Raw genomic sequence first — 21,711 nt, 5'->3', positions numbered from 1 at the left:
CCACAGGACTATGTGCGCAGCAGGATGAAGTGTGTCGCAGGAGGATGTGCGCTGCACTATGATGTGCGAGGCAGGATGATTTGCGCCGCACTATGAGGTGAGCAGCACGATGAGGTGCGCAGCATGATGAGTTGCGCTGCAGGATGCGCTGCACTTGATGTGCGGTGATGATGTGCTCCGCAAGATGATGTGCGCCACACGATGATATGAGCTGCAGGACAATGTGTGCCGCAAGATGATGTGTGATGCAGGAGGATGACACGATGATGTGCGGCAGGATGAGGTGCTCTGCAGGATGATTAGTGCTGCAGGATGATGTGCAACCTGTGCCGCATGATGATGTGCGGTGATGATGTGCGCCGCAGGATGATGTGCGCTAAAGGATGATGTGAACCGCAGGATGATGTGCTTTGCAGGATGATTTGCGCCTCAGGATGATGTGCACTGCCCAATGAGGTGCGCCGATGATTTGCACTGCAGGATGCACTGCACGATGATGTGTGCTGCAGGACAATATGCACGGCATGATGATGTGCACGGCAGGAGGATGTGCGCTGATGTGGGCCACACGATGATGTGGGCAGCAGGATGAGGTGCTCCGCAGGATGATGTGCGCCAGGACGATGTGTGCAGCAGGACCGTCCTGAAGTGCGTCCTGCGGCGCACTTCATCAACAAAGGAGGGTTGGACCTCATAGAGCTAGAAGTTCCACCCCAAAAAACAGAACAGAAAAAAAAACAGAAGAATACGGAAGCGTATTGCATTCACTTTTATTTTTTTATTTTTTGGGGCATTTGTACCTTATACTGTGTTGTGCATTGAATTATAGAAAACAAAATTCAATGCACCCGGGGCGCAATTCCATGAAGAACCGCCACTGCTCTCTCTCTCTCTCTCTCTCTCTCTCTGTCTCTCTCTCTCTCTTTCACCCCCCCCCCCCCCCTCCTCTCCCCCCTCCTCTCTCTCACTCTATTTATTCCTCCAGGCCAAAGCCGGTTCACACTTCTATCGCTGTGCCCACTGAGTGTGTGTCTCCTCATGGCGCTCATTGCTGAGGTACAGCCTGGGGCTTTTCTTCTCCTGCGCTGTTAGATTTTACTTATTGCCAAAATGTGGATCTCCAGTGGTCTGAGTGCTATCGAGGGGCTTCATGAATCAGCGGTCGAAGGGGAGGTGAAGCAGCTGAGATAACCCAGCGAGTGCTATGGTGGGACCTCCTGGAAGTACAAGAGTTTGGCGCTCCAAAATTTCCGCAGTTTGATTAGAGGTGAGCTACCTGTACATTGTTTTACTTAACATACTCTGGTGGAATTGTGGTGATGGGCTAGAGAGAGTAAAACAGACCCGAGCTAGTTTTCTATTGGTCCACATATACTTTATATCCACTTTCTACCCAGCCCACCTTGTAGCTGTTAGACTTACTGTGGACTAATCATGGGTTAAGCCTGAGTCCTTTTAATCTCTTGACAATGAATTAGAAATGAACGCTGTCCCGTCAGACTCTAATTCTGGATTCTATCTCCACCATTCAACTGACATTGACTGATTTGGTCTGGTTTGATAAGGAAAATCAGTCAGCTATGTAAACTATAACACCCTAATTAGTATGCTACTCAATTATTAATGGTAAATAAGTCATCCTTGGTTTAATGTTCCCTCTGATATAAACTGTGCACTGAATTGATTTGTCAAAATTAATTAAAATAATTTATTTTAGAAAGAAAGAACTGGACAAGATTGATTTATTTTTTTACCGCTGACAGCTTGGTTCCTGACGTAGCCGTGTGTCCTATGAGTGTCCCAGGAGGATATAGACAGTCTATAATTAACTAAGGCAGACTTGAGCCAGGGGAGACGAAGCCTAATGCCACTACTGGGATTTATTGGAACTCCATTACACAATCAGATAAAGGTCCCACAGTCAGAGGACTTCAAACGACAGCATAAGCCTTTATGGATCACCTGGAGAAAGGCTTCAATCAAGTAAAAAACCATTGTTATTTAATTTTTGTGTTTATATCATGCATATGCGAAACATAATAAATGTAGCACATAACTCCTCAGCATAGAAGCCCTCGTTATATTTTAGACGTGCATGATTCATTTAACCCAGTGATTTAAGCCATAGTGACACTGAGATGTATACATACACATACATTGATCAGACACAACATTAGAATCAGCAATGGGTTTAAATGTTGCAGCTAATGGGTTTATAGTTTACTCTGGTCAAACATGCATCATATTTTATGTTTTGTTTTTGCAGGCATGGATCTAACCAAGAGCTTAGTGGTCTGAGCACAGCCAGTTTGTTGGGCCTGCACAACTTTTTCTAGTCCAACCACCACCTTACCATAATTGTATAAGTGACAGGTCTACACACACTCCACTCCCTAGTAAGACAAAAACACCCACACAGCAGACATGACAGACAGAGGTTATGGCACATCCAAAGCAAACCTCCGACCCAACGCACCCCCTGTGCTCCCACCTGAGCCGATCGACATCATTCGGATCAAGGCCCGCTCCCGACGGGTCAGGCTCAATGTTGGAGGCCTCACACATGAAGTCCTATGGCGAACGCTAGACCGGTTGCCCAGAACCCGTCTGGGACGACTGAGAGACTGCAATACCCATGAGTCATTGCTGGAGATTTGCGATGACTACAGCCTCGATGAGAACGAGTACTTTTTTGACCGGCACCCGGTAGCTTTCTCCTCCATCTTGAACTTCTACCGAACAGGGAAGCTGCATATGATGGAGGAGATGTGTGCCCTGTCCTTTGGCCAAGAGCTGGACTACTGGGGTATTGATGAAATCTACCTGGAGTCCTGCTGCCAGGCACGGTACCACCAGAAAAAGGAGCAGATGAATGAGGAGCTGAGGAGGGAGGCAGATGCGCTAAGGGAGAATGATGGGGAAGAGGAGGAGCATGGCTGTTGGGCCGACAAAAGACAGAAGCTCTGGGATCTGCTGGAGAAACCCAGCTCATCTGTGGCTGCAAAGGTAACAACAGCTGTAAAAACTACTTGATGCCTGAAGCCCAGAGGCTGAGGTTGAAATTATTTTAGGGTTCAACAGAATTATTGTGCCTGTTCTTCATGTTACACATCAAAATTAGAAGGATAGTCTTCTTTAGCTTGTGAAAACAACAATATTACGGGGGCAACGACAGGGCATGGACCGCCCGAAACTAATCTTCATAAAGATCGTGAAACGATCACTTTTCCATTACTTTAGAATTTTCTATGAAGTTTCATGAGTTTTTGAGCATAATTAGGTGCTCAAAATTGCTTGAATAATAAGAATACAAATAATAAAAGGAATTCCATTAGGGTGGATGTTGGATCCAGATGTCACACCAATAGCATTGATTTGAACAATTTCTTATCAAGGTTTTTCATTTATTTTGATGGTACAAAGAAAATGTGAAATATGGGGTCAAATGGACAAAGCCAGACTCCTCAGCTCAACTCGAACCAACAGTTATGACATTTTTATTTGTGGTCATTCATAGCCTACACACCTACAAGATATGACAATTCTTTCTTTAACTGTCTCTTGTTAGACCCTTCATTTAACTGCTAAACTAAATCATTCACCATTTCTCAACACAGTAACAGAAATGAGGAAGCAGGAACCCATGCATGTCATGAGGAGAACTTGTATTAAGTTTACTTTTAATAACATTTTTAATACATTTTAATGCATCAATACATCATAGTTTTAATTGTATTCTGTAGGTTCACAAAGTAAACCCTTTGTATGCATTTCATCATTGGACAAATGATGACACAGTGGCAGGAATAATTTAGCTCCTTTATAACTGTGATTGAATTAAATCCATGTCCAAGTTCCATTACAACGCATCTTGATGATTTCCCACCAATAAAGAGGAGTTTATTATTTGCTCTCTGTTGAACTCACTCAGTAATTCTCAATAACTGTATTCAGCCCCAGTTATTCTTCAAAATTAGTCTGGGATACCCATTAAACTCCTGCTCTGTGATAAGTAGCATCCTGTAGATTCATGTAGAAACATCAGGGGCCATTAGAGAGCTGTCTGTCTTCCTTAAGTGCTCCATCCTGCACTCTGTCATGTTAGCACCGTTTGACTGTATTATAGTCCTAGCCAGTAAAAAGGGCTTTGTGTTTAAAGAGTTAATTCACCAAACTTTGCTTTAGTAGTATTTATTCAAGTGGACAGGCTGGGTTTTATCTGTCCATGTTTTCAAATGTCTGTGTCTTACATTGTCGCCTTAACCCCATTGTGAGGACATGAATGCTATTCAGATCTCACATTGAAAAATTACCATCGCTGTTACTCTGGATGATCTAAAAACACAGTGAACAGGTTTCAGTGGAAGTGCTCACTTTGGATCAAACTCAAACTCACATATGTATATCAAACATGGAAGAACGATATCTGTGTGACACAAGTGTATTCTGTCATAGAACTTTGTGCAGCCAAAATACCAGAGTATTGCACATTGGGAGGAGGTTGGGGTTTCAGGGGAAGCTGCAGTAGCAAAAGAAGAAATGGGACATGGACCAGGATCAAACATCTAAGTTTATTTCAAGTACATAACTTCATCACAGATAGTTTCTGTCATTTAGGGTTGTTGGTATTACACTGATATATGTAAGTACATAGGTTTGGTTGTTTAATATCTAAGAAAATCTTTTCTGCCAGTGAAGGTTTGTCACAGCCATTTGCCATTGAGAGTGACATAGAGGGAAATATGTCAGATTTGGAGGAGAATGTTGAGGAGGAACCTGATTATGAGACATCCTCTTCTAATGTGAATAAGAAGAGGATGTTGAAGTTCTTCACTTCAACAACTGGGTCGACTTATTGCTGCTTATATCAACGAAACCGTCCCCACCAGATATGTTGTCAGCCATGTCCAAGACATAAAATCAGCATTTGTGCTCTTCATAACAATTGAGAGGGATATAATTGAGAAGACAAAGGGGAAGGCACACGTATGGGTACAGTTGGAAAAACTTGGTTACTCATTTTGGCAGGATACTACAAATCAAAAGATGTGTCGACAACAAGTAGTAGGAATACTGGAAGGGTAATATTTCCAGCCAACATATATTTGAAGACACACCATGTTTTTTGTCATGTCGTAAGCTTTGATCACAGAGAAACAAGGCAGGGGTGACAAGGCCGTGACTGGATGTGTGCAAGACTGCAGATCCTGCCTGATAGAGTGGTCTTTGGTTGTACACTTGTGTGTGTATGCTGAGAGTGGGAGAAGCAGCTTGTGGCTCTGGAGACACTGTAGGTGTTTGGTTGTTTTTCTCCTGCAGTGAACAGCTGTGAACCATGTTGACAACCCATATTTTGATGCTCTTTCCTTCGTATAGAAATGTTGTTAAGCATGTAATGACCCCACCCCACCCGGCCATTTCAATATGCGATTCAGCTGTTAACAACAGCGACAAAAAATGGACCAGACTAAAACATGTCTTTTCACAGCTTTCACAGGTCCATGTGACCATGTTGTAGGTGTAGTGTCAGCAGGAGGGATAATGCTTATGCTGCTCTGTGCTGAGAGCCGCTGTGTTTGGCAGCAGTGATGCAGCTCAGCTCTTAACCAATAGGAGGGCCCCTTCCTTGTGACGTGTGCAGCTCAGTGCTACTTCTGATTAGAATAGAAGCATTACCTGGTCATTTGGAAGACATACAAACACACACATACACATAGTGACACAACTTTAGCTCAGATTCCAGAAGGACAACAATCTATAATAGTTTAGTTTTATTGAATAATATATAGTATTAAATGTTCCAATAATAAAGATTAGTGTCATACACTTTTCACAGTCTGTGTAATGTTCTAGTTTTGAATTTGACTATATTTCTTGACATATTTCCTTTGCTCTATATGTTGTAGTGAGACACACACAAACACATATACACTCACACAATTGTTTGCCCACTTACTTTGTCAAGATACTCACTGACATGATGCATTCCCTAAACTCTTTGAGACTAAATGCCATAACATCTAAATTTCTCTAATCTTAACTTGAAACTGGATTCTGATCCAACTTTTTAAAAGCTCTTGAAGATAGGTCAGAAAGTGAGCACTGTGAAAAATGTCCGTACTTCATACAGATACACACCCACATGCACACAGTTGAGAAAAAATTCTCTGTCCTCCTTCTAACTCTGGATCTCAATATTAAGTCCAACTGAGTAGTCACCTCACACACACACGCACATCACACACACACATTATGACTTAGGAGTATGGCTTAATCTCATTTGGAGCTTTTACCAAGACTGCTGCTGCTGCAAATAGACAAACTGTTGGCAGGTTTGGATCGTCTGTCCTGTCCACTGTTTGACCTGTCTGAGCGGGGGTGGGGGTTGCAGGTGGATGGAGCAGGAGAGTAACAAGATGAAAGACAGTGAGTCAGTCAGGATGGTCAATCATAATCTAAACATTTTAACCGGACAATACTGAAAGTAGAATTTGAACTTTGACGCAAATTAATTATTTCAAATATCTATGCCAGACACCTTCAGTCTTTATTCCTTGTAAGTATTTCTTATATACCGATTTAGAGTAATTAGGCATTAAATCATTAATTTACTCACAACACACAAACAAACACACAGAGGGTTTGATTAATCATTGGTCCATAGCTGGCCCTCCACTTCTGACTCTATGCTTTTAAAATATTGTTTATTTTTTGACCCTGTGGCCTCTCTTTGTCAGTGATGAACGCTTCTCTGCAGCTTATAAACAGATGTCTTTTTACAAGGCATTTTTGTTGAATGTTGGTTGACTAGATTCTTGCTTCTTCGCATGGTTGTTGAAAACAAGGTGTATTTACAGTTCAGTGTTTTATTTCTATTTAAATAAAAAACATAATTTTATTATTATTCAAATTATTCTAATTATTATGTGCAGGTGTAGATGAGAGTGAAAGTGAAGGCAATTTTAAGTTATTGTTGTTTTACTTATAAAAACATCCATTTCAATCAGGAGAGACTTTGATTCAACCTTTTAACACACAGGAAGTGATGTGAAAGTTATAGTCTTTGGCGTATTAGACCTCTATGTGTCCTCATCGGGATTATGAGGGGGTGGAGCACAATGTTGTACAGGAGTACTCCCGGGTAAATCAAGCAAAAAGCCCTATCATTAGGTTTAGCAAAGCTTCCTCCAGCATCACCTTTGCCTTTAAATATTTTATATGTAGGCTATAGTGGATGATCACAACAAAATTATTAAGCGCATTTAGTTTATTATTTATTAGTGTCACCGCCTGACACAGTTGCTTATTAAACTGCTGTAAATTGAGCATCTAATTTCTATAAATATATAAAATTCTTGGCTGTATTTTTGTGCACACAGTTTGTGTTGTGTGTATTGGCCTATCTTTCATGTTGTGCAGTTAGTTTATCCAGATATGCAGCCCTGTGCATCATTTCTCACATTGTGCTATATTTACAACAAGCTCTGGGGTGCAGGAAAAATAACATAAAAGGTGAATACACTTAAAACTGAATGAGTTACTTTTCATAAGAAGCATAGCCTAAGCTGCCAGTCAAATATAAGCAGTACCTCTTCATGGTATCATATTGTTAATAAGTTGTTTAAACTTTATCTCTTTTTTGATTTTCATTCTAAATCTAAATGAGTCATTGCTTGTGTGTTGTAAGACGGTAAGTTCCTCCCCAGGTCCACACTTTACTGTAGGAGAAGCCACAAAATGATGTGGATTCACTTATGTACTTAAGCCTTTTGGTATTGAAGTGTACTTCAGAATACATTGATTTATCACTCCAGCAGAAAGAGGCTGATGCAAAGTAGTCTGTTCATCCTTTCCACTGTTAATTAGTTATGTGTTCCTCTGTGAGTGGTCCAAAACTGTCCAGAAAGACAGCCTGGCAGCTGGCTGTCTTTCTGGGTTGTTTATGTGTTCCATTTTAATTTTTGGATGCTTGGATTTGGTCTTTACGTAAGAGTTGTAAATTGGCTAGGATTGACCAGTGAGACTTATCCTGTTATACACACACATCATGCTCTCATATGCATATGACAGTAACGCAGAGGTGTAATATAGACAGGGCTGCTAAAACTTTATGGATTTTTTGATGGTTCTCCTCCACCCTCAACCCAAGCATGAAGAAGAACTGAATTATATCATGTAACTGAGCAATATTACTCAATTTATCTGCTCTCCGCAAAGTGTCCTCAGATTCAGATTATAACAATAGAGGCGAATATGCCTGGTTATGATGTTAATCATTTCACAATCAAAATGTTAATTGGTAAAAGGTCTGTATGTTTATAACGCTTTCTAGTCCTGATGACCACTCAAAGAACTTCACAGTACTAGTCTATTGCCATTCAACCATTCACACACACGTTCAGTGCAGTGCATCTATGAGCAGCACTTTTTCTATTAGGGGCAATTTGGGGTTCAGTATCTTGCCCAAGGATGATCGTATATTCTGGTATAATGACAAATTGTATGCTATGATAATGGGAAAATATCTTGTTATAAGAATGGTCAATGGACAGAATTGATCTATCTCTTTTTACCATTCAAAGCACTTTACATTCATAAATAATAATAATAGAAATAGTAATTATTATAATAACTTTATTTATATCACACTTATCTAAACAATGTTACAAATGGTTTAAAAAATCCCTTTCAAAAAAAAGAATGAACCAAAATAAAAGATAGTTGATTCAGTTGAATTTTAAGCTACAAATCATAACATATTAATGACGAGACCTTAATATTTATCGAAAAACCCAACAGTTCCCACAATTTTGTGACTCACCTATTCACCACCACCATATATGCAACACTTTTTCTATCAAGTAGGACACTTCGGAAAGCAGACTTGAGAGGCCTTGGATTGTGCCACATATCCCTGGGTAGTAAATTACCCTCTGTCCCTCCTAAGCCAGATAAAATAAACTTTCCACCCTTAGAACACGATAGTGGTTACATTTTAAGTCTTTATCTGTATAGCAATTTAACTTTTTTTAATGTGGGAAGTGTGAATTTAAGGTGAAGTCACCATCCGCGGTAGATATGCTACTTTTAGTTTTTCCTGCTGGCTTGGCATTTACAGATCTTAATCACAGAATTTACTGTCTCCGTGGCACCATCGCTCCATCGCTCAGCATATTTAGATTCGTCTTTTGAATAACATAATTTCAAATATTTTTTTTTAATTGTCTATGTGACACATTAACTAAAAATTCCTAAGAATGACCTAAACCAACAGCCTCACAATGGAGAAGCCATCATTGTGGTTAATTTTAGTTGTAGTAATTGCTGTGCCTGGATAAATAACAACACATGTTATGCGAATCTTCTTGTTAAGTGTTACGACAATACCTGGGCAAACAATGGCAGAACCATAAAAATTTTTTCTCGCTGAGCAGGTTGACTTGACACCTTTATTCTAATTGAGTTTGGTCCTCACACCTATTGCTTCTGTACTGCCCTGCTAAGTCTAGCTAGCCTAACGTTCCCATAAACTGCTAAAAGAAAAAATTGTTTTGCATCATATTTAATCAATTCCACCATCGGAGAGATCCACAATTACGAGGGACACAGTATCTTAGCTTGGACAAGGAAACAGTTATCACATGTGACGACTGAACAATCAAATAAAGCTTAGTGCAGACCAGCAGAGGCTTCTCTTGGAATAATGACTGTATTTCTCACTCTGACCACCGTCACCACCCAATGCAGCCAATTTGTTTCATCCAGATCCTTGAAGTCTCCCTCATTGCACATCAGATCCCCAGATTTCCCCCAGAGGTGTTTATGGCCTCACCTTATACAGCTGCTTTCTCTTCAATAGTGTGGAGCAGGTATCAGCATGTTTGAGGCCAATCTTGGTTGAGAAGCTCTGTTAGAATAAATAATGGATTGTTCACACATATATTGAGCATAACAATAACATTAACTTTTCCGTTGGGATAAGGTATATGAAGGTATGTGTCACTACTGACAACATGCTCCTTGTGTTAGCAGTGGAAGTAGAACATCTGGATTAGTTGACTCGAAGAATAAGTTAATATAATTATAACTTTGGAAGCCTTTAAGAGCAAATAAAAACAATATGACTGGGGAAAGCCGCAGTTTCAAACTGTGTTGCCCTCTGCAGATACAGCAGCTGTCCAACAGATCTTGTGTCTGTTATTCCAGAAATACGTCTCCACATATTGATCAGGTTTTGAGTTTCTCTGCCAATTCACTTCTTCCACTCTTTCATTCTATCATGTTTGCACTTCCTTTGCAATCTGTCTCTCTCTCGCTCTCTCTCTCTCTCTCTCTCTCTCTCTCTCTCTCTCTCTCTCTCTCTCTCTCTCTCTCTCTCTCTCTCTCTCTCTCTCTCTCTCTCTCTCTCTCTCTCTCTCTCTCTCTCTCTCTCTCTCTCTCTCTCTCTCTCTCTCTCTCTTAAACACATACACACACTCTCATACTGGCCAGACTTGTGTCTATTTGAATATAATGCAGGGGATCGAGATGACATGTGGTCACTGAAGACACATTATAGTGTCATAAACTGATGAGCACAGAACTGTTTACTTATTTCTTTGTTGGTGGATCAATGTTAAATGTTCTCAAAATGTTATTGATCAGCTGAATCTTAAATTGGGAACCTGTATTAATTCTTGCTGCACTGCAGGTTCCAAAGCAGCTTGTGTATTCCTAGTACTGCTTTAAATCTAACCTGGGTGCCAAGGTCACAGCATTTGGCAGCCATTAAGCCATTAAGACGCTGAAGGGTGGACACACTTTGATATACCCGCTCTCTTTACTTTCCTGTCCTGTCTCTCATTGGTTTATAACTTCTCTCTTGTCTTTCTCTGTGTGTCAGTCTTTTCCCAAGGCTTTGAACAAAGTCACTCTATGGATGATGATTATCACTCATGATGATTAGGGACATTTAACATGACTGTGAGATGCCATACATCTCTTGTCAGAAATGGCAGAGACAATCCTCCCCTCTCTTAAGCCAATATACTCCAAATACATGTTTTTAAGTAAAGACATCCCTCTTTACATTGAAATTATCATTAAATGACATAAAACATAGAACTACTATTATCAAAGAATATCGAAGGAGAAACAAAAACATAAAAAAACCTTAAAGTCTTTTGTTATTATTAATTCATCAAAATGAGTAGTACCATAAACCATTTAATTTAAAGACAGAAGAAATATAATGTTTCTAAGGAAATATTGAAAGACTTTAATTATTCCTCTGGCTTTGGACTTAATGGTAGCCAATTATAAAATCGAAAGTGGTGTGCATATCCCTATGCAAAAAGAGAAGCTATGCCATATGAATCATTAATCGTAGTTACAAATTGGATTCTTGTTACATAAACTCTGTATCATAGTAACATTATGTAGATACATACTAATTCTTTGACATGGGACATATGTTTTCCTTCCACCCGCACTCAAGGTCAGGTCAGTTAAAAATAAAGCAGGTGTTGCTCTTTCTACATTTAGGCAGTAGCTTTATAAATATATCATCTTGTCAGTAGAAACTGCTTTGTTTAAATTGATGCTGTTTTACTTACCTGAAAACAGCAAATGGTTTTGTATTTATATAGCACTTTTCTAGTCTTGATGACCATTCAAAGCGCTTTACAGTACAGTTTTACATTCATCCATCCGTTCATACAGTGCATCTATTCGCAGCACTTTGTTATTCTATGGGGGGCCATTCGTGGTTCAGCATCTTGCCCAAGGACACTTCTGCATGCAGATGGGTCAGACTGGGGATCGAACCGCCGTCCTTCAGGTTGGAGGACAACCACTCTACCCCTCAGCCACAGCCACCCTATATAGTGACTGTAGAACTTGACCTCAGAGGTGTACATGCTCAGCACCACTCTGATCACAACTCAGAATTCAGACTTCATTTATGATATCTTCTGTATGCACTCAGATGGATACTAAAAAAATTAGGAGGTATTTACTTTCACCATTTAGATAACCTTTATAGAATCCCTCAGCTGTCATTCTTTTAAGCATCTATCAGATACAGGTGTTTTTATCAGTCTATTTTGACATTCAATATATTATTATTGTTATTATATCTATATTTATTCATCTAATTATATAACACTCTACTTGTGGACCAACTGTTGCCTTAGTCTTCCTGTTGGAGGAGGAAAGAATGAGTAACCACTTCTAACCTCTTTCTATCCTCTCTATAGATAGCAACACAATCCTATTACAATTATCCTGAATGTCCTAGCAAGGGCTGCAGAGAGAAGACTCAGACTGCACATGCTTCAGCTACCTCACTAAGCCCGTTTTAAAACAGGAGGTGTAGATAGTAGTGTTGAATCCCTTCAGTGAACCATGCTGGGCAAACTAAAATGACTGTAGTTTTATATAATCCAGGAATGGGAGTGCATATGGTCACAGTTCAATCATCTGTGAACTACCAAGGAGCAAAAATGTATTCACTTTGTTCACATTTTACTCAACAAATTAAATATTGATGCTTGAATATCTGCTAGCCCTTTGACCAAATCATGCTGGTATAATATTTATATAAATATAATATGTACATAATATACACAATACATTTTTTTTGATAACAAGTGTGAAGTAAAGTAACCACCAAATTTGTTTCAGATGTCTATATGGTTCAACCAAAAGCAGATAAAAGATCTGTTCGAAGAGATTAAATTGTGAAATACTAGTGCGCTTATATGCATTCATTATTGCCTAACTAACGGAAAAATCATCATGAGTTAATGCGTGACTCATTAAGGACTAAGGCATGGATTAATTTAAAGAAATGCAGACTGAGTCATATATAAAAAGTAATTAATTAAGTATGCCATTATGGATTAATTCCCTTGCCATGTCTAGTATATTCATACTGTCTGAGACTAACAGTCCTGTCTTTATAAAGGAAAAAACAGTTGATAGTTTGAAAAAAACTGAATCTCACAAATGGTTTGCAAGATCTGGTATTTTTTTAATTTACTTATTCAATGTACTTCCGGTTCAGTTCGGTAACATGGAAACTACAATAATGGAGTGGTTCATAGATCTTTACTTTGGGCTTGGCCTCAAATATAAAGATCAAAAATCTGTGCTTGGGACTAAGTTCGGGTTTCCCATAAATAAAAGACATCTTAAGAGAATATTCGGCACAAGGGGACTTGCTTTCTGCAAAGGATACTCTGAACTGGAGGTCCTGGTTGACTTCAAGTGCAACCAGCCGCAGTACTACTATAGGCAGATTCAGGGGTTCCTATGTATATACAATAAATGCAGAGAACATGGACTGTGCCTGAGGTAAGAGGATGTGCGCTTGGTGTTGAAGGAGCAGGATCCCAGAGGAGTATCACTAAGGCAAGCAGGACGTCTTAGACAGTGGATTTACTTCTCAAGAGGACCGAACTTCACCTGGCACCTGGAGCAGGGCCGCCAGGTCAAAGTTTAATTTGCACAGAGCATGTGCCTGAGTATTGTCTTTCATTTAAGAAAAACCCTTACCTAAAACCTTTGCGAAATCTTGCAAAAGTACACGTTTTTTCTCTATGTCCCTTCCTGGGCTCCGTAGTAACCAACTGTGATACATTCTTTTTTTGCTGTGGCAATGATCAGGCTAGTATTTTCCTCCAAAATACATCGAACCATACATTAGAGTTGACACCAAAATACCATTTTGTCTGGTGAGTGACAAATGTCCTTCAACAGTCTAGGGGACCATGACATTTGATGTATCAGCCAGTAAGTGTATTCTGCAAAGATCTCTGACTCAGACATCTGCTTTACCCATTAACAAACATTTAATCAAGGGGTTTCCTATAAAAATGTGCACAGTACAGTAATGCCTGCCCAGTAAGGGATACAAATGTATATTAAGTATGAATAGAGGCAACCGAGTTGGCAATTTTAAATCCAATTCAGTTCTATTTGTATAGTACCAAAACACAACATACATTATCTCAGGGAACTTTACATGGTAAGGTTGGTTTCATTATACAAAATGATGATGTAACCATTAGCACAATGGTATGGAACTGCTTTCTATTTCTGGTCGAGCTGCACTACATTTTCATACAGTGTGAAGAACATATCATGTACACAAAGACAGAGAATTGCTGATCTGAAGTTTTTGGAATTTAATGTTAAGGATAAATTACTTGACAAGAAAAAAACATAAAAGAAGTTTGTAATTTAGAGTTTTAGTAGAGCTTATTTTATCATGATCATGTTTTGTGAGAACAGCCCCTATTCTTCATATCAGTCCTCTGACTTTGTCTTTTCAACATTCAGTGGCTCTGACTAAAGGCTGACCATTTTTTTTTTTTATATCCTGTGGCTCACAAAATGCCCATTGGTTATGGTCATGTTTTATATATAAATATGACATGTGCAGTTCTAATATGTAAAAGGCAATAACTTCCTTCATTTAGAACATAATTCTGGTAATTCTCTATTTTATTTTAATTTTATTCTCTCCTGTCTACTCTGAGCATTGGGATTTTTTAACAGGTGGTGTATCATCCAAGAAAAACACATTTGGGAAGACATCTGGCTGCAATGACACATCTTTGCAGCCGAGAGTATGAGTGAAAGATTTGTCTGTCACACAGACAAGGCTGTCAGGTGAATCTGAAGTTTAAAAAAAGCTCCTAAGAGTCAAGAGTTACAGAAAAAAAAAGTATTTATTTGTCAGGCCAACCCTCTAGGGCAGGTGTATACTATTGAAATTCATAGAGGTCCAGATGGAGAATATTTCTTCAAGCTTAATCCACAGTATCATAATGTCTAACTAGCGTGATGATTCAGTGCAACACAGTCCCCTTATGAACCCACTTTCAAATTCACTAGACCTAGATTTTCATTTGGAACAGCTGAAAACTCATATCAGTGTCCTAAAAATGCCGGATTTTTTTCATCAAGATCTTATAATTAGTCTATGTGAAATCAACAAAATTCAGCAAAATGCTCTATCTTGCTATGTTTCAAAAGTGAAAAAAAAATCCCATACCCCTCTACTGCGGTTTGTGATAATCTGACCAGAAGATTTTGGTACCCATTTAGGTAAATGGGCATTTCCAATAATGCCTGACTCCAATAAAGTCAAAACAGACAATTGAATATTATAATCACAATGCCTGTGCACATTACCTCTATGGGCTTATGCTTGCAGGAAAAAGGCCATTACTTATAAGAATTCTATCTGACCTAAAGCCATTATTTCTCATATATTATATGCCTAATGTTTCATAAAGAATAGCATGGCCTTTTGTATGATTGTCATTAAGGCCGGCACAAAGTAACTATATTTGATCACAAAAACCATTAAGATTCATCTTCTAAGGACTATCCAGTTTAATTTACTCAAATCCAAACAGGTCAACTGCATGATTCCATTCAAGGATAAGTCAGATCATTAGTCAGTCATGAGAGTTAATCCTCTAGAGAACGTGACAAACCACCCACAGTTATGGAGGCATTTCAATCTAAGCTAAGGTTCTTGACAAACCAGTCAACACATTCATTAAGCTAGGGATGCGAAACATAACAACAGAGCTCTGCATCCCTTAATCTGACCATGTAGGGATATAGAGATATGGAGGAAGAACAAAATGTGTTATGCAGTATATAAATATGTCAATACAGTAACCTTCAATCTTAACTTTGTCTTGCAGGTACTGGCCATGATATCCATCCTATTTATCATCATTTCCACCATCTCATTGTCTCTCAACACATTGCCTGAACTGCAAGTGGTAGATGAATTTGGCCAGTTCAATGACAACCCCAGTCTGGCCCACGTGGAGGCTGTGTGCATTGCCTGGTTTACCATGGAGTATATGCTGCGCCTGCTCTCAGCACCCGACAAGTGGGATTTCATCAAAGCACCACTAAACATCATTGATTTGCTGGCTATAATGCCTTACTATGTGACCCTCTGCCTAACTGAGTCTAACAAGAATGTGATGCAATTCCAGAATGTGCGCCGTGTGGTCCAGATCTTTCGAATTATGAGGATCCTGAGGATACTGAAGCTAGCCAGGCACTCAACAGGGCTTCAGTCTTTAGGCTTCACTCTGCGAAGGAGCTACAATGAGTTGGGTCTGCTCATCTTATTCTTAGCCATGGGCATTATGATATTCTCTAGCTTGGTGTTCTTTGCAGAGAAGGATGAGGATGCCACCAAGTTCACCAGTATCCCTGCCTCCTTCTGGTGGGCTACAATTACTATGACCACTGTTGGTTATGGAGATATCTACCCTAAAACCCTGCTGGGTAAGATTGTGGGAGGGCTTTGCTGTATAGCAGGTGTGTTAGTCATTGCCCTTCCTATCCCAATCATTGTCAACAACTTCTCTGAGTTCTACAGAGAGCAAAAGAGACAGGAGAAAGCAGTCAAGAGGAGGGAAGCCCTTGAAAGAGCCAAACGCAGTGGAAGCATTATCTCTATCAACCTAAAGGATGCTTTTGCACGCAGTATGGAACTCACAGATGTGTTAGTGGAAAAGAGAGAGGACAGCAAGTGTCCTGTGGATAATCACCTCTCACCCAGCCGCTGGAGCTACCACAAACACTACACTAATGCCGAGGGGGCTAGTCCAGCTAGGTCTCAACATTCTCATTATCAGGAAGTAGCTCAGCAGGGCTCTCCTGAACGAGCCAAGCTCTCATGTAACAAAACTACCCCTCAACACCTCAGTGCAAAGAGGTTAGAAGAGACTTACAACAAGACAGCAAACACCCAGGGACAACGGGACAAAATTATAGAAGAGCAGGTAGAGATGAAAACCATGACCTCCACACAAGTCCAGCGAAATTCACCTGATGTCAACCAAACTGGTGCTAGACACCAACGCATCCCCCCTCCTTTGGATCTAAGTCAGATAAGCACCATGGAAGTAAACAGGGGCCCTGACAGCATCCAATCAGGTACTATCCTCAAAGAGGGTTTGTATGAGTTTGTGTCTTGCCCCAAAGGAAGTGGCGCTGGGGGAGCCCTGAAGGTTGACTTCATTGAATCCCAAGATGACGTACTTATGGCTGTGATGACACCTAATGCAACCCCAGCCTCTACTGGCTCAACCAAGCTTGCTCAACTACTTTCTGATGACATTATCTCAAGGTTTTATCCACCTCCAAGTTCTGCAACACTGGAAGTTAATTCTCCGCTGGCGATCCTGCAATCCCCATCTCTAGCCCAGCAATCTGTCAGTCCAAGCTACTCCCATGGGGGAGGTGAAGGCTCAGCAGCCAGGAGCTTAGAAGGTGAAGGGCAGCTCACAGGCTTAAGCCACCAGAGAAGAAATCACATGGAGAGGTCTGTCATTGCCTCAAGTAGCAGTGCTAGCCCACTGTCGTCAAAAGCCTGCCCCCTCAACTGCACCCAGCAGCTAGTAACTGTGGAAGGAGGGGAGGAAGGAGCGGAGGAAGAAGCAGAACAGTGTGGCGAGAAACAAGAAAATCACATTGCTCTGGACGGATGCATGACACCACCCTGTGAAACAAGCATGCAGGCTTTAAAGTGGAAGAAGTTTACTGACAAGGATGTCAACTGATGGGTTGAGGAAATCCCCCAAAACGTTTTGGCTCTCACCTCTGTCTTGGCAAATCACTACTTTCCACAAACTGATATCTCTTTATTGTTGTCACATGGATTATTTATGAAGGACTGAGGGAAGTCAGAAGCTTGACTTAGTCAGAACCTAAGTTGTTACTGATTTGCTCTTTGAGGACCAGACTAATGGGCAAGAAGAGAAAACAATGACAACTGATCTCTTAGGGCTCAAATGTGAGCGTAAAAGCCTTTTGTGAATGATAACATTTACGACTATCCTGGAGAGGTCTTGTGTACAACTCAACAGGTATAAATAACAGTTTCGTATTGCTTGCTATATAGGCCTATTTATTTTGATGGACTACTTGCACCAAGGAAAGACAGAAGTTGGAGGGATATTATATTTTTATATTTGTCTAATCAACTTTTGTAAAATGTATATTTTGCAAGACTTGAAAAACTATGATCAGTCATTATTCTGTGTGATGATTTCTCATCATTATCACAGTACAGGTACAAGCGAGAATCCATAAGCAAACAAGGAAGGACAAAAGTCCTACTCTAATAACTTAGTGTGACACATATAGAAATGCACAGTTCAAGACTAAATATCTTCTGTACACCGATGCCTGTCTCAGTGCTTCAACAATGGATGTTCGTTTTCCTATAAAAACTGCACTGAAAATAGACTCTTGAAATTGAAAAGGGAATGGGATAGTGATGAAAATGTTATTTTTTATGAATTGCTAGACCACTGTCCACCAAAAGAGAGATCTTGGTCTCACATAGAGACAGGTGAAATGAGCAGACAAATAAAAACAGAAAGACAGAGAAGTTCAATGAATACTCATGTTTGAGTCATCACACTCTGCCCGTCCTCAATGTATTATGACAGGTAAGTGAGGCTTACTCCAATGCAACACAAGCTCTTTACGTGACTGACATATAGGCAACCATCTTAAATTCAGGAATATCAACTGAGCAGCTTGACAAAAATCACCCAAACACCCTATCTGTTGTGGTCTCTGTGAGACTAGTGTCTTATTTAAGATGGTTGAATATAACATTGGTCTTACCTGTTATTGTGACAATAATTGGATTCGGAAATAACAATGATGTACTTTCAAGTTACTTGCTGTGATCTGGGAACATGATGACTTCAAAGAAATGATGAGCGATAAGTCAGAAGACACAAGCATTAGGACATGTTGGAAGATAATGAAGGCAAAAGCATTACCCAAATATCATAGATTACAGACCCACCACCATAAATAATGCCTCAGTATGCGTCAAAGAAAGTATCTTACTGATTTTAATGGAGCAGGAGCGGAATCCAACACTTTTCCAGTTTGATCAGCCAGGAGTGAAAATAGTCAAGTTTAAACCTCTCTGTCTATCTCTTTTTTTTTAATTCTTTATACTTCGTTACATTTTTATGAACAACCCTGTGCCACGCTGAATGTTTTCAAGGAGGGGTTGTCTGAAAAGTTTGCCATTATATTATATTACAATCATATTATAATTAAGACTGTAAATACATCATTTTTTCACCCCACCTTCAATAGTGACATTTCTGAACGGATGTAAATGCATTTAAACTACTTTCTTTCAAGAATTAATATCTTGCAGTTGATATATTGAATGTTGTTGTAGTGATGTCACCATGCTCACAGACCTCAGCAATTCACCTTGAAAGTGTGTAATTCTAACAAAAAGAATAGATGGGCAATACTACTGAAATAAGACCAAGTGGTTATTAACAATATATCCTTTGAGGGAGGAGGCATATGTTCACCCCACTGGCCCTCAGTCATGCAAAGGCTGCACGTATGAAGACTGTGGCCCATTAGCTCCTGTAAATCCACACACTGTGCGGTTCTAACTAGCCCATGTCCATGCATGATACTGTAGACAGTGTGAAACCGGTGTCTGCGTGACTAATTTTGCTTGGGGGCTGATTGTAATGTAAAGGTAGTCTAACAGTGACCTCTACAGGCATCCTCTAGACACTTGAATGAAAGGACCTAATGCCTCTTTAGCACTCTGTGTAATGTGTACAATGTATAGGCTCGTCTTTGTTTGGATCAGTTATGCAGTTTGAATGCATGCTGATGCTATCAAGCCCACATTTAGCTGTGGGCACCACCGATTATTCACACACAGAGTGAGCGTATGGTGATGGGGCCTGTCACAAGGTGTAACATGTATTATGATTGTGTATTCCGACTGTTTCTAGATGAAGATTTAAAACTGATTTAGTGCATTATTTAAGAAAAACTTGAAGCTGTGTTGTTAACATCTCAGTATATTTAAAAATGTGTGCCTTTTCATAAATAGAATATTTATGAGAAGGAAAAAAACCTGTACAGTATGGCCAGATTTTTTGTTTTATTTGTCTCTCTTGACTTTTTTTCTGTGATAGTGTATAATCTGGGTCTATATCTCAGGGTTTGCATACATTTACAGCATTATGTTGTTCTCGCATCAACTTTATTGTCAGTTATTTAGTTTTTGTGGAATGCAGTGGCTTCAGGTTCAGTAGCGAGTTCAGCTTGGCTCACTTTTGGTGCTGCAGCAGCATCCAGTATATGAACTGCAGCACTATACTAAAAAGACAGCAGACATTTAGTAGGTGTTAGTAAACCATAACAAAAACTAATGCCACCACAAAAGGTTTAAAATCATCATACTTACTCATAACTTTTGCTTCTGTAACTGATCACATAAGTAATTATATTCTCAGTATGTCATGGAAGCCAGTATCCCAAGCCAGCCAGTCAAAGCTGTTGATTGAATAAAGGTTCTTCACTGAGTGACTCAGATGAAAGCCAGTTGTCCTTATAGAAAAGCATATAAATAGTCCCAAAATATTCTAAATGGTCATGACATAAATATATTCACACAAAAAAATTGTTTTAAGTTATTAATGGGATTTTTCAATCGCTATAGACTGCAGCTTGGGAGCAACTGAGCACAGGGATGCTCTGCTTAGATGCAAATGATTCAGTGCAGGAGATTATTGTGTAGCCTTTCTTGGTTGACATCTGTTGACATCTGTCCTCATTGGGTGGGAATGTTTAGTGCAACTTTGCTGCTTTGTTAGATTATATGTGGTTTTGTGCTACCAAAGGTGCTGGTTATTGGCACTGTTGTACATCAGGGACTTGAACACAGCATTGGCTCTCCTATGCACAACCTCATGTCCACACAATCATTTAAAGAATCCCACACAGTTTCCATTTGTATTTGTTCTTGTAATCACTGAGCTTTTGCACAGTTAGATATCGTACACTCATATAAACCAGACACCAAACATTTGCTTCTGCTCTTTTTCGTTTTATCGTTTCTTAATGTTTCTTCCACAATCATCTACTTTGTTTAAGAGTAGCCTATGTGATTATTAGTTTCATTCATTATTTGTAAAGCAACATAATGTTAGTGAATGATAGTGAATTATAGGGACTTCAGTTACCAATATGCAAAACAAATAAATATATTCACGTAACCTACCTTTGGCTTGTGTTTAGTTTTTTTGTCTTTTCGCCTTTTTTTGTGGGATCTATATATATATATATATGTGTGTTTGGGCATTGTTGAGGAATTCTAGTGACAGCAATTCTAGCCATTCATGCATGTGCTGTTAGAATGGGTGATGCAAGTAGAGGAACATATTTTTAAGATGCATTTATTTGTCCCAAACACATGCACAGACATGCACAGGCACACTCATGCAGGTAGGGAAATTTAACCTCTGCTCTTGACCCATCTGGTGCAGGACACACAGAGCAGTGAGGGACCATGTACGTATGCTGTTGGAGACATCTTCAGACTTGGGTTGACAATTGCTCATGTTACTCTGTTAGCGTTTGTATATTGTTTTATTTTCTGGTCTCCTTAATGCATCAAGTCTACATTAGCATCTTCTGCATAAGACATCAGCGGCTGCCTGAGTTCTCATTTCACCAGCTTCAAGGAAACCTCAATCACTGGCATCAAGAAAATATTTTTATATCCAGGGAGGAGTCAAACCCACAGATGGCAGACAAGAACTCTACATCCTGTAAATTAATATATTTGTAATTCTGACACAAACTTTATACGCATTACATATTAGCATATCAATTGAA

General features: G+C 39.6%; 1 protein-coding gene across 1 annotated transcript; it reads left to right on the top strand.

Annotated features, from left to right (window-relative positions):
• Positions 1-1,026: 1,026 nt before the first annotated feature.
• Positions 1,027-21,093, top strand: LOC133968749 (potassium voltage-gated channel subfamily B member 2-like). Its single transcript, XM_062404929.1, has 3 exons — positions 1,027-1,267; positions 2,267-3,006; positions 15,705-21,093. The coding sequence occupies exons 2-3, from the start codon at positions 2,425-2,427 to the stop codon at positions 17,583-17,585; spliced, it is 2,463 nt and encodes an 820-aa protein (XP_062260913.1). The 5' UTR covers positions 1,027-1,267; positions 2,267-2,424; the 3' UTR covers positions 17,586-21,093.
• The last annotated feature ends 618 nt before the right edge of the window (positions 21,094-21,711 follow it).

Source organism: Platichthys flesus, chromosome 14 (genome assembly GCF_949316205.1).
Source record: "Platichthys flesus chromosome 14, fPlaFle2.1, whole genome shotgun sequence".
Classification (NCBI taxonomy): domain Eukaryota; kingdom Metazoa; phylum Chordata; class Actinopteri; order Pleuronectiformes; family Pleuronectidae; genus Platichthys; species Platichthys flesus.
The sequence above is the reverse complement of the archived record's forward strand: the minus strand, read 5'-3'. Positions and strand labels throughout refer to the sequence as shown.